This window comes from Portunus trituberculatus, chromosome 44, assembly GCF_017591435.1.
Source record: "Portunus trituberculatus isolate SZX2019 chromosome 44, ASM1759143v1, whole genome shotgun sequence".
Lineage (NCBI taxonomy): Eukaryota > Metazoa > Arthropoda > Malacostraca > Decapoda > Portunidae > Portunus > Portunus trituberculatus.
In genome coordinates, this window is record NC_059298.1 from 28,941,088 (window position 1) to 28,954,316 (window position 13,229).

General features: G+C 42.1%; 1 protein-coding gene across 1 annotated transcript in view; it reads right to left on the bottom strand.

Annotated features, from left to right (window-relative positions):
• LOC123519002 (U-scoloptoxin(11)-Sm6a-like) overlaps window positions 1–11,521 on the bottom strand; it is a 25,422-nt gene extending 13,901 nt beyond the window's left edge. Inside the window, exon 1 of the mRNA XM_045280112.1 lies at window positions 11,085–11,521. Within this exon, the coding sequence (XP_045136047.1) occupies window positions 11,085–11,204 (120 nt within the window). The 5' untranslated portion in view covers window positions 11,205–11,521. The remainder of the gene's footprint in view (window positions 1–11,084) is intronic.
• Window positions 11,522–13,229: the final 1,708 nt, after the last annotated feature.

Here is a 13,229-nt window from a genome sequence, read left to right on the forward strand (position 1 = left end):
TTTTTCTTTTTCACTTTTAAAGGATCGGCACCTCAGTGGGCCTTTTTGGTTGCCCTTCGCCGGTTGTCCCTCTTACATAGAAAAACTAAAAAAAAACCTCGACGGAGAGGAGAAAGGTGTGTTCTCTTCATACCTTCACCCGTGTTCCCAGCAGTGAGTGGGTACTGGGTTTTAGTCGAAGGTTGTGTCCTGTTTTTCGGGGTGGTGTCTGAGAACTGCCGCTTCGGGGAGCTAAAAGGGCCTTGCAGGAACAAAGGGCCGCCGTGGTACAATGGAACCATGCCTGCTTTTGGGTCCGAGGGGTCTCCAAGCGCACGGGTTCGAATCCTGTCCACGGTCCGAGTGTAGGTTGGGCTTCCTCACTCGGGGCAACGGTTTCCTAGCGGGTGGGCTTTAAGATAGGAGGTATCCCGAAAAAGTATCCCCTTTAGCCCATAAATTCCCGTGAAAAACCTACATGGTAAAAAAGGACTCGTGCTATGATGGTGCCGAGGAGGGAATTTAGTGGACACAGACGGCAGGAAAAAAAAAGCAGCAGACTGTTTTATATCGTTATCCATTGTGTAGAAGAAGAGAATATAAATAGAATAAAAAGGGAAGCCAACTTTTGATGTCAGAAAAAGCACACCAAAGAACAAGTACAGTGGTGGTCACAAGTCAAGTAATATACACCTTTGAATCTCTAGAATTCCCTACCTGCTTCTGTACTTCCATCTTCCTATGACTTGATTTCTTTTAAGGGGGAGGTTTCAAGACATTTGTTCCTGACTTTTGGTTAACTCTCAATCTTTAAGGGCACTGGCAATCAATTGAGCCTTTTCTTTTATTTTTTGTTGCCCTTGGCCAGCTTCCCCTCTTGTATAAAAAAAAGTTACATGGTTTTGAGCGCTTTCCTTCCATTGTACATCCTCTCTCTATGAATTTCTCAGTTGTCCGGACATGTAAGGAGGCTGCCAGCTGGTCAGAGGAATTAATGTACAGGGGGAAATACGGCATGTTCTTTCCTGAGTATAAATGAACCATCAATGTAACCCCCTCAGTACCAGGACGCGTTTTCAAATTAATTCTGGTTATTAGTTAGCGATTTTATAACGGTTCAGAAACTAATGTTGTGATTAAAATAGTAAAAACTGTGGTCATTAGTCTTTTGAGCTTCATAGACCCTTCCTAATGCACATAATATCGTCTAATCATACCAGAAGGTAATGGCAAAATTGAAGGGGTTAATAGCTATTTAAAATTCTTTCTTTATGACCGTTCAAAGTATCGTGAAATAAAAAAAAAAAGGAGGCATGATAACAAGACAAAAATAAAAACAAAATAAGGAGTTAGTTATTTTTCTTTATGACTGCAGAATAGTGAAGAAATTGAAAGCACTGTGAAACGAAGAAGGAAAGTAATGAGAAGTCACTATTAACCTTCATAAAAGTTTAAGACTAGTTATTTCTATACAAGAAGAAAACTAGCCAAGGGCAACAGATAATTAAAGAAAGGCCCACTTCAAATGCAAGCTCCCTAAAAGATTGGTAGAGAATTAGCCAAAAGACAAGGACAAACGTATTCAAGCCTCCCTCTTAAAAGAAGTCAAGTCGTAGGAAGATGGAAATACAGAAGCAGGCAGGGAGTTCCAGAGTTTACCAGTGAAAGATATAAATGATTGAGAGTATCTACTGGTTAACTCTTGCGTTAGGGAGTTGGACAGAATAGGGATGAGAGGAAGAAGAAAGCCTTGTGCAGTGAAGCCGCAGGACGGGATAGCATGCAGTTAACAAGATCAGTAGAGCAGGTAGCAAGATCAGTAGAACAGTTAGCATAAAAAGCGATAAAAAAAAAAGTACAACATTTCGGTGCTGAGAAATAGGCTGAAGACAGACAGTCAGAGGAAGGGAGTTGATGATACGAAAAGCTTTTGATCCCACCCTATTTGATCAAACAGTGTGATTGGAACCCGCCCCCAAAACATGCGAAGAGTACTCCATACAAGGACGGATAAGCAGTTGGAAGGGCAAGAAAAATGAGTCGAAACATTCATAGCTAATAATGTGGAAGGGGAAAAATGTCTAGCAGTGAAAAATTAAGGCAACAATAATCCTCACTGTTACATTCAAGCTCTCTCTCTCTCTCTCTCTCTCTCTCTCTCTCTCTCTCTCTCTCTCTCTCTCTCTCTCCCGACCAGAAAGAGTAATGGAGCAGTGTGTTGTAAAAATAAAGAAACGCACGTGGGGGGAAGCCTGAGTTCTTTGTGTATCTTGCTCAGTGATGTGTGTGTGTGTGTGTGTGTGTGTGTGTGTGTGTGTGTGTGTGTGTGTGTGTGTGTGTGTGTGTGTGTGTGTAGCTAGTGTTGGTTGTAATGGTGGCTGGTTATGGAGACGGTGATAGTAGTAATGGTAGTAGTAGTAGTAGTAGTAGTAGTAGTAGTAGTAGTAGTAGTAGTAGTAGTAGTAGTAGTAGAAGAAGTAGTAGTAGTATGAGGAGGAGAAGGAGAAGAAGGAGGAGGAGGAGGAGGAGGAGGTGAAGGGAGAGGAGGATAGAAGGAACGAGGAAAGAAGGAGAAGAAGAAATAGAAGAAGAAGTAAAAAGTAAAAGAGAAGGAAGAGGAATGGGAAGATGAGAAGTAGCAACAACAGCAACAACAATACAAACAAAAAATCATAAATAAAGAAAAGAGGAAAAAAAAAAAAAAACATCAACAACACCAGTAGAAATAGTAAGTAACGCAATAGTGGCAGAATTAGAAGCAGTAACATTGAGGTAAAGACACGAAATCAGCGTGGCGTAGCAGTAATTGTAGCGGCAGTAAGATTTAGATGCCTGTGTATTTGTGTCCGTGTAGAACCTTGAGTACCAGCACAATTAGCCGCTTTCAAAACATCTAGTCGCAGCAATGAGATTAAGGTCCGTATTCTGAAACTCTGCTCTCTTACCATTACTGCATTACAAAGGCTCCGGTTGAAGATACTCGTGTTTTTAGGAGTAAGTTTAAGATTGTGATTATATATTGGCAAGATTTCTAGTTTATTAAAAGGAAAAACTGTATTTCTAGCTTATTAACAGGAAAAAACTATTGAAAGCTGGTCTAGCTGTCTCTGTGGCCTTAGAAAACTGTCGTAGTGAGAGGGAGGGCGTTTCTGAATACGAGTGAGCGTGGAATAAACCCATAAAATAACGAAACAAACCCATTTACTTGTACATATCATCGTCTTATGTCTTCTCGAGTCTCCTGCAGTGCTTCTTTAATCCTGCTGCTAGTTTAATAAGGAATCTGAATATCTAATAAGCGAGACGATCACAGGAACACGATTAGTGATCATTGAGGGCTTTAAGGATGTTGATGTGACGAGAGAACAATGCTTTGAAGTGCACGAGTCACATAAAGGCGGTGCTTCATTAACTTGTTGACGCAGAAGCAGAAACGATCCAGAAAGAGGTGGCTGGCTGGCTGGCTGTTTGACGCCAGGTTTTCAGCAAATTGGTGTGGGAGAGAGAGAGAGAGAGAGAGAGAGAGAGAGAGAGAGAGAGAGAGAGAGAGAGAGAGAGAGAGAGGACGGGAGGAAGAGGGGAAGAATAGTTGGTAAAATAATAGTTATAAGCATTTTTAACCTTCTGCCTTTGGTATTATTATTATTATTATTATTATTATTATTGTTATTATTATTATTACTATTATTATCATTACTTATTATTTTTCTATAACTATTATTATTATTTTTATTTTCATTATCATTGCTATCATTACTATTATTGTTATTACTATTATCATTATTGTAATTATTGCTGTTCTTGTTGTTGTTGCTTTTGTTGCTACTACTGCTGCTGCTGCTGCTGCTGTTACTTCTACTACTGGTACTACTACTACTACTACTACTACTACTACTACTACTACCACTACTACTACTACTACCACCACTACTACCACCACCACCACCACCACCACCACCACCACTACTACTACTACTACTACTACCACTACTACCACTACACTACTACTACCACCACTACCACCACTACCACCACCACCACTACTACTACTACCACTACCACCACCATCACTACTACTACTACTACTACTACTACTACTACTACTACTACTACTACTATAATTACAATCATTAACATTGCTTTTAACCTTGTCAATTATCGTAGGAATTGTTGCATTTTTTTCTTTTAATATCACCCCCACCACCACGTCCACCACCACCACCACCACCACCACCACCACCACCACCACCCCTATTCTTGTACTGTGCATGTGAGCGCTTGATTGCTCTAACTGCAGCACAACACCTCCCCTCCTGACTTTATTTTTCACTACCATTTAATTTCCATCCCCTTATTAAAATGCTGCCACACACGGAAATTAATCACGCGCATGTAAGCTAGTATGTGTGTGTGTGTGTGTATGTGTGTGTGCGTGTAGCTACCCGTGTGTAATCTCTCAGTAAACCGCCATACATTCCACACTCAAAGCTGTTTTCACAAGAGTTAGACTGCTTGATCAATATAATGCACACTATTCTACTGATCTGGCTTCTCCAACACGTGCCTCAAGTATGAAAGCCACCGTGGATGAGATTCCTTAAGTGAGAGAAGCGGGTATGTAGAGGAGGGCAAAGGGGATGAAGAGTGTGTACTATATATAGGTAAGACTCTGGTACGAGATTTGTGCTTAGGGAGGTTTCAAGGCATTTATTTATCCCTTTCCTTTTGGGCTAACTCTCTCGGATCTGTAAGGGGACTGGAAGCTTACTGGGCCTGTTTATTCGTTTTATTTTGCTCTTGGCTAACTTTCACCTCTTACCTAAAAAGAGCTGATGTTTAATGCGAGTGAATCTGAATGGATAAGCTAGTTGGTTGATCTTTTGGTGTTCAGTGTAGTAGAGTGTAGTTCGTTTTATGTTGCTCTTGGCCAGCTTTCACCTCTTACCTAAAAAGTGCTGATGTTTAATGTGAGTGAATCTGAGGTGAGTGAATGGATAAGCTAGTTGGTTGATCTTTTGGTGTTCAGTGTAGTGTAGTGTGAAGGACTCGGCTGGTTGTGTGAAGGAATGCGTGAGTGTTTTAGATTTAGGGTCTTGTTGTCCTTGTTTTGTGACTGGAAGGGTTGCAAGGTAGAGAAACTAGGTAATTGTTTGTTCATGGTGGTGTTTTGTTGTCGTTGTTGTTGTTGTTGTTGGTGGTGATGGTGATTGTGGTGGTGGTGGTGGTGATGGAGGTGTTGGTGTTGGTGTTGCTGTTGTTTTTGTTTTTTTGTTTTTTTTTATGTTGTTCTTCACCACCTCTAATATTATAACTATTATTACTTCTACTACGACTGCTATTACCACCACTACTATCACCACCACCACCACCACCACCACCACTACTACTACTACTACTACTACTACTACTACTACTACTACTACTACTATTACTACTACTACTACTACCACCATCACCACCATTTATACTACCATTACTGCTACTACTACCACTACTACTACTACTACTACTACCACTACCACTGCCACTACCACCACTACTACTACTACTACTACTACTACTACTACTACTGCCACTACCACCACTACTACTACTACTACTACTACTACTACTACTACTACTACTACTACTACTACTACTACTACCACCACCACCATTACTACTACAACTACAATTTTCTCTTTATCATAGCTCTACATCTACCTAAATCGACCTTCACCACCACCACCACCACCACCACCACCACCACCAACAGCACTACAGGCAGAAACGTAAATCAAGAATAAAGAAAAGAAAAAAATAAGGGAAAATAAAGAAAAGAGAAAAATAAAGTAAAGATATAAATAAGGAAAAGAAAAATAAGGAAAAATAAGGAAAAGAGAAGATATAGATAAGGAAAATAAGAAAAAGGAATTTACACTTACATTTATTTTTGTCTTATTCTTCCTCACCTTCATCTGACACTACGTTTTCTTTCTCTTCTCTTTTACCCATTTTCTTTTTATCCACCTCCACGTACCATTTTCTTTGGTGGGCTATTACGTTTTCTTTCTCTTTAATTATTTCATTTTCTTTTTTTTTTTACACGAGTCACTGTTGAGGTTTGCATCTTCTTTCAAGTGGTTGCAAATTGAATCGTTTTCTGAGAGATAGAAGTGACAGATTACAATCTCTCTCTCTCTCTCTCTCTCTCTCTCTCTCTCTCTCTCTCTCTCTCTCTCTCTCTCTCTCTCTCTGTAAATATTCATTAAAATACAGAATACTGAAGACAGAGAGAGAGAGAGAGAGAGAGAGAGAGAGAGAGAGAGAGAGAGAGACCCTTTTATATGTATATATATATATATATATATATATATATATATATATATATATATATATATATATATATATATATATATATATATATATCGTTAGCATAAACAAGGAATAGTGCAGGTTCTAAGTGTGTTCCTTGTGGCACCCCGCTGGTTACCGTTCACTTGCATGTTTTTCTCTCCATTCCTTGTCTTTGCGGTTGTCGAGCCAGTGTTCTGCCCATCTCAGCACGTCACCATGAGTACCGTGTGCTTTTTGGCTTGATAAGTAAACGTTTGTGGGGGAACTTTGTGGAAAATCAAGGTGTTTTATAGTATATCAAGAAGTGTATAGCGAAGGTAGTTGCTATTACTGAATTCTTTGACAAAATTCTACTTTTTTACAAACTCGTCTTTCGCAGCAAAAACGGGATGGAGCACGTGGTTACCGCAAGTCAGGTTTTCTACAATATGAATACGTGAACGTTCTGTCAAATTATTATGAAGATAGTGGCCTTGGTGTGCGGTGAGTGGTTTGCCTTGCTTTGTATGTGTAAGTCGCAAACATTATGGCATCGTGTGCGTCACTTAACCCGCTAATTTGATCGTAAATGTCGCGGTCGGTTGACACTGGCTGGGCTGGAGGTCTGTACATAAGAACAATTGCTAGTTTTGTTCCGTTGTTACTTTTTGAGCATCAGCGTTAGCAGTAAAAACGTTTTGATAATATAACTAGATTGAAACTGGTTCTAATAAGATGCCGCCACTATTTTTATCTACTCGACTTCCAAACATTTTATATTCAGCCAAACAGTTCTTCACTTCTACATTTAATCATGATTCTGTTGCGCCAAATATACCGTCTTTTTCTGAGTGCGCCTTTTCCTCTTAGTCTAAAAATTTGTTGCCTAAGTTACGAGCGTTCACGTAGAAAACTTTAAGCTTATTGCGAAGAGACGCGCGTTTGACTGATTTGTAACTTTTCACCGGTTTGGCGAGCAAGGACATTCCCGATATTTGTCCAGCACTCCCTTACTGTGGCATTCTGCGGGCGGCCAAAGCGAGCAACCACGACCTCACTTAAACACAAGCCGTCGCCTAAAAGCAAGAAAGAGTTATAGCAATAATTATCCCAGATGTGTAGAAAGCCTGTGTTCTCTTCGCTGCAGAGGTTGGCAAGACGTCCATTAAGAGAGAGAGAGAGAGAGAGAGAGAGAGAGAGAGAGAGAGAGAGAGAGAGAGAGAGAGAAAAAAAATAACGCCTAATTTTCCAGTAGATAATGGGACAGATGTGTTGCAATGGGACCCAGTGCTTGCTTAGTGGCGCACGGGAGCAGACCCTAAGTACATAGTGGGACCCGTTGCAAAGGCTTATCCAACACTAACTCCTGGACTAGACTGGACTGGACTGCCTTCTAATCTACGTATAATATTTTCCTTAAGTCGTGATTGTGGATGAAAAAAAAGAAAAGAAAAAATATGCCAAAGCAGCAAATAAAGAGCCTCGGTATAAAAATCCTTTCATTCTTACTTCACACATATTTCCTTCATCACTAATCCACTCTAACATTTCCCCTTTGGACAAGACTGGTTCGAGATTTTTTTTTTTTTATGTAAGACGGAGAACTATACCAAGGGCAGAAAAAAAGCAATATTAGAAAGAAATGGCCCACTGGAATTGTAGGCTCCTTAAAATATTCAAAAGTCAAAATTCGGGAATAAATGTCTCGACACCCCTCTTAGGTTGCGAAGAACAGGGACATCCACACTTCCCAAATGCCACAAGCAAGTTAAGACTCACCCATAAACAACAGAGAAACTGGACGTAAAAATGTAAAACGAAAAAACACAGAAGACAAAGAGCCACCCTAATAAAAATCTCTTGAAATCTACATTAATCCTGCTGTCAGATAAATACATTAATCCTAAAGCAAAGAATAAAAGTAGACAAAGAAAAAAGGATTTATCATGAAAGTGGCAATATTTACTAGCACGTCATTCACTACAATAATAACATGAACAATGGTCCCTGTGTGTGTGTGTGTGTGTGTGTGTGTGTGTGTGTGTGTGTGTGTGTGTGGGGGAAAGAAGAGGAGGAAGAGAGGTCTGAGGAGTAAATGAGAAGAAAAGTAAGGTAAAAGGGGGACGAGAGGCGAAGCAAAGGAGATGTGAGAGCTGAAGGAAAGAGGGTGGAGAGGAAAACCTAATGAGAGAGAGAGAGAGAGAGAGAGAGAGAGAGAGAGAGAGAGAGAGAGAGAGAGAGAGAGAGAGAGAGAGAGAGAGAGAGAGAGAGAGAGAGAGAGAGAGAGAGAGAGAGAGAGAGAGAGAGAGAGAGAGAGAGAGAGAGAGAGAGAGAGAGAGAGAGAGAGAGAGAGAGAGAGAGAGAGAGAGAGAGAGAGAGAGAGAGAGAGAGAGAGAGAGAGAGAGAGAGAGAGAGAGAGAGAGAGAGAGAGAGAGAGAGAGAGAGAGAGAGAGAGAGAGAGAGAGAGAGAGAGAGAGAGAGAGAGAGAGAGAGAGAGAGAGAGAGAGAGAGAGAGAGAGAGAGAGAGAGAGAGAGAGAGAGAGAGAGAGAGAGAGAGAGAGAGAGAGAGAGAGAGAGAGAGAGAGAGAGAGAGAGAGAGAGAGAGAGAGAGAGAGAGAGAGAGAGAGAGAGAGAGAGAGAGAAGTGAATGGAGGGATTGAATGTAGAAAGAGAACAATATTGACACGAGAGCGACACATTTTCTCTCTTTATTTCCTTTTTTTTTTTTTGACGTGTACATGTTATTCAGCGAGTCAGTGGCCTCTTTCCCCGCGTTATTCCTGCCAGGTTTTGAACGACACGGGCATTTTTTAGCTCGTTGGTCAAGATCTATATACCCTTTCTACCTTTTTTATATACCCTCTCCTCTACACACACACACACACACACACACACACACACACACACACACACACACACACACACACACACACACACACACACGCACGCACACACACACACACACACACACACACACAAGCAATCACCTCAAAACCACACCAACACTCTATATAGGCGAGTATAAAACTGTGTCGTGTTTGTGAAAGGAACGAATATTTCAGCGCAGCGTACGTAAACATTCCTTTCGGTTCGTATTTTCGCGTCACCTGCTTTGATAGTTTGAAAAGATTTGTCGGCGCTTAGACGCAAACTTAGTGGTGTTGTGTTGGGCGCCGTGTAAGTGATGTACGTAGTGTGTTTTGTTCATTAGTCTTTTTTTTTGGGGGGGGGAATTTAACTTATTCTTATCATAATTTAAATCTTTTTTTGTGTCAATTTCCCTTTATTAATGAACAGTCTCTCTAATTACCTTTACTTATTCACTTTGTTCAATTGTCACTCTTACAAATGCAAACTGTCATCTTTACTATTCCTCTCCTCAGATTTAGTGGTGTTGTGTTTAGCGCAGTGTGAGTGATGTAGTGTTATTCATTAGTTTTTTGGGTTAATTGGTTAGGTGTTCGGTTATTTGCTCATTTGTTCAATTGGTCACTCAATCCATTACTCATTCACTCACTCGCTGTGGTTATTAAGCATTTTGTATTTTTTTTTTTTTTGTAGGACCAGCCAAGGGCAAAAAAAAAAAAGATAAAAAGAAAGGCCCACGAGTTAATTTGTTACTTCTATTGTTTATTCGTTTGCTTCCTTGATTTTTAGTGAGCATTGATTTGGCTTGACCACTTTGTTAAGCTTGAAAATGAAAAATGTGCTAACGTCAACTTTACATTGTAACAAAATTATCAACTTACTTCAGCTCTAAATGTCACTATGTAAAGCGACTCTAATTTGTTAACCTCTTCAGTACTAGGACACGTTTTCATATTGTTTCTGCTTACTATTCGGTGATTTTATATAGCTTCAGAAACTTATGTGAAGATTAGAATAATGAAAACTCTTGCCATTAATCGTGTGTCTTCCATTGACCCTTCCTAATGTTAATGAAATCGTAAATTGTACTTAAAACTCATGGTAAAAATGGGTCTCAATAATGCTGAGGAGAAAAGATCATAATGTATCAATGAAAGGCTGACTGTTTCGGAATCTACAGCAGATCAAGACGTCCAACACTAAGGAAAGCGTTTCCAAGGTTTTAATTTCCTTCATTTAGAAAAGTACGTGTTTGGAAGACATATTGCTGGTTCGTGCATTGTATTGTTCGTTCGTGTGGCATCGCGTGTCAGAGTCCTGGCGACCGTGTTGGTGTGTGTGCGTGAGTGTAAGGCATGAGGCGTGGATCTGCTTAGCCAGTGACGTCAGCTATGTGCATCCATACACTATTACTGCAATTCATGATATTCCTAAATCATCAGTAATTTCTATCAGTATCGCTACTTATCGTGAACGAGCATACATTTGTCAATGTCCTCTGTGTGTTTTAAGTTTACTGCAAATAATCGATGTTTTTTTAAACAATATGTTTTTTATGTAACTAATGTGCAATGGAGACTCCAGCGTTTTGTTCCCTTCAGTCCACGTGGCGAGCTTGTGCAGATCATTGTAAATCTGATCTCACAAGACAGCCTCGTGGATTCACTAGGACGCCACGTGGTGTCGCCATTCCCGCCAGCTTTGCCTTCAAGACGCGCTTTGATACTTGATGTTTACACGTATGGCTTGTTGCTCAGGGACTGAGCGTGAGGAATGCTTGACCCTGGATGTTCTTATTTAGTGTGGAAGCAACATGAACCCATAGCTGGTGTGACGCGCCTCTATAAGGAAGGAACACAGAATCATGTACAAAGAGTGAGTGCACTGTGCGGCACGCCACACACCGCGGCTGAGGATCTCACCTGCACAGGGGCGTCCAGGATCTCATTAGTGGCCACGTTGGCGGTGACCAGAAGGGCGGAGCGGGCGTTGGCCAGCAGCAGGCCCAGCACGGTAGCCAGCGCCGCCACACTGCCCCTCATGCTGCCGGGAAAGTCTCGAAGCGTCGCCGAGCTGCGTTGAAGACACCGCCGCTGAGCTAGAAGCTCGTGCTCGTGGCCAGCATCGCTACTTTAGGCAAAACAAGTCTTGGAGAGTAGTCTGGCGTGGCGGGGGTGGGTGGTGGGTGTGTGGCGGCTGTGTGTGGTGGCTGGGGCTGTAGGGGAGGAACTTGTGTGTGGCTCCAGCCAGGGGGTGGCGGACACTGGCTCTCCAGGTGCGTGGCGGTGGCAGCGGCGGTAGCTGTGGTGCGGGCGATCCAGAGCAAAGCGTGGCGGCGGGACTCTTCGGTGCGCTGTATCAACTCTTGGCCGCTTATATACTTGGACCAGCACAGCCTCACGCCCGCCCAACGCACGCGCGCCCCGCCCACCGCACCCACCCCTCCCCGCCCACTCCCCACCCGCCACCACCCACACATCGCCTCGCCGCTGGTCATTCCTCGGCACCTGAGCCACGAGGGAGCATTTCCTGAAGGCGTGGGTGGCACGGCGCGGGGAGGGAGTCGCCACGCTGGGGCCGCGCTGTGTCTCTCTGACCCGCTTACCTGCCGCGCCTCTCACTCCTTAGTCCTCGGCAGTGCTACCCTTTGTTAAGTCCTCAGACACCAGCCATCTCTCTCTCTCTCTCTCTCTCTCTCTCTCTCATCACGCCCCACCTTCCGTCCAAACTTCGTAATCCTTCCCGTAATAACCTGTCACTCTCTAATGGGAACTTCTCCGTCATCGCCAAAATTCTCATAACCTTTTGCTGTCATTTTTCTATCCCTCCTGCTTTCCAATCTGATTTTTTTTTCTTTTCCATCTATTTTTCCGCGTTACTCGATGCCTTGTTAAGCCGCGCCGGAATGACACAAGAGGAGAGAGACACGGGGAAAGATGTGTAAAAAAAGAAAGTAGTTTTGCTCATTAATTCTAGAGTATTTTTTTCTCAGGAGTGCAGGTGTCAAGTTTCTTCTGAGATCAGGTGCCACTTATCAATAAGCGAGTGTTTTTTTTTTTTTAATGGAAGTAACAAAAACAAAGGAACAAAACAAAGGGTAAAAGTGCTGTGCTGGTCTCCAAGAAGGAAGGAGGGGTAGATGTTAGGTTACGTGAGAACAGGTAAGGTCAGGTCAGGTTAGGTTAGGTTAGGTCAAGTCACTCAGTCTATCAGGTGCCACTTATCAAATAGTTTTTTTCCCCTTTACATGAAACTAGTGAACGAAACAAAGGGAGAGGATTGTGCTGGTCCCCAAGAAGGAAGGAGGAGCAGAGGTTGGGTTACGTGAGGTCAAGTTAGGTTAGGTTAGGTTAGGTTAGGTTAGATTAGGTTACATTAGGTTAGGTTAGGTTAGGTTAGGTTACATTAGGTTAGGTTAGGTTAGGTTAAATTAAGTTAGATTAGGTTAGGTTAGATTAGATTAGGTTAGGTTAGGTTAGGTTAGGTTAGGTTACATTAGGTTAGGTTAGGTTAGGTTAGGTTAGGTCAGATCACTCAGGCTGTCATTATTATTGTTACTTTTGTGTCGTTGGTGAATTTATTGATCGTTTATTACCTGTTGTTTTTATTCGTTCTTTTGGATTGTGTTGAACAGCCGAAAAAGAGAATATAGACAAAAACTGACTCGTTCACTCTCCTTTTCCCTTTCCCTCTTCCCCCACCCCACTCTCTCTCTCTCTCTCTCTCTCTCTCTCTCTCTCTCTCTCTCTCTCTCTCTCTCTCTCTCTCTCTCTCTCTCTCTCTCTCTCTCTCTCTCTCTCTCTCTCTCTCTCTCTCTCTCTCTCTAACTTCGTCTTTCTCGCCCTACAAATTCTCTCGTGGTCTTGACAAATAGTCGGGGGAGGCAAGGCAGTTAGCGAGATAATGGAGGTCACGTGATGCTCCTGATTAATAGCCCCGCGCCTCCACCTAATGAAAAAGACAGGAACAGAAAAGATGCTTAATGTACAGAGTGACTGAGTGAAGAGGCGAGAAGACCTTTTGTGTGTGTGTGTGTGTGTGTGTGTGTGTGTGTGTGTGTGTGTGTG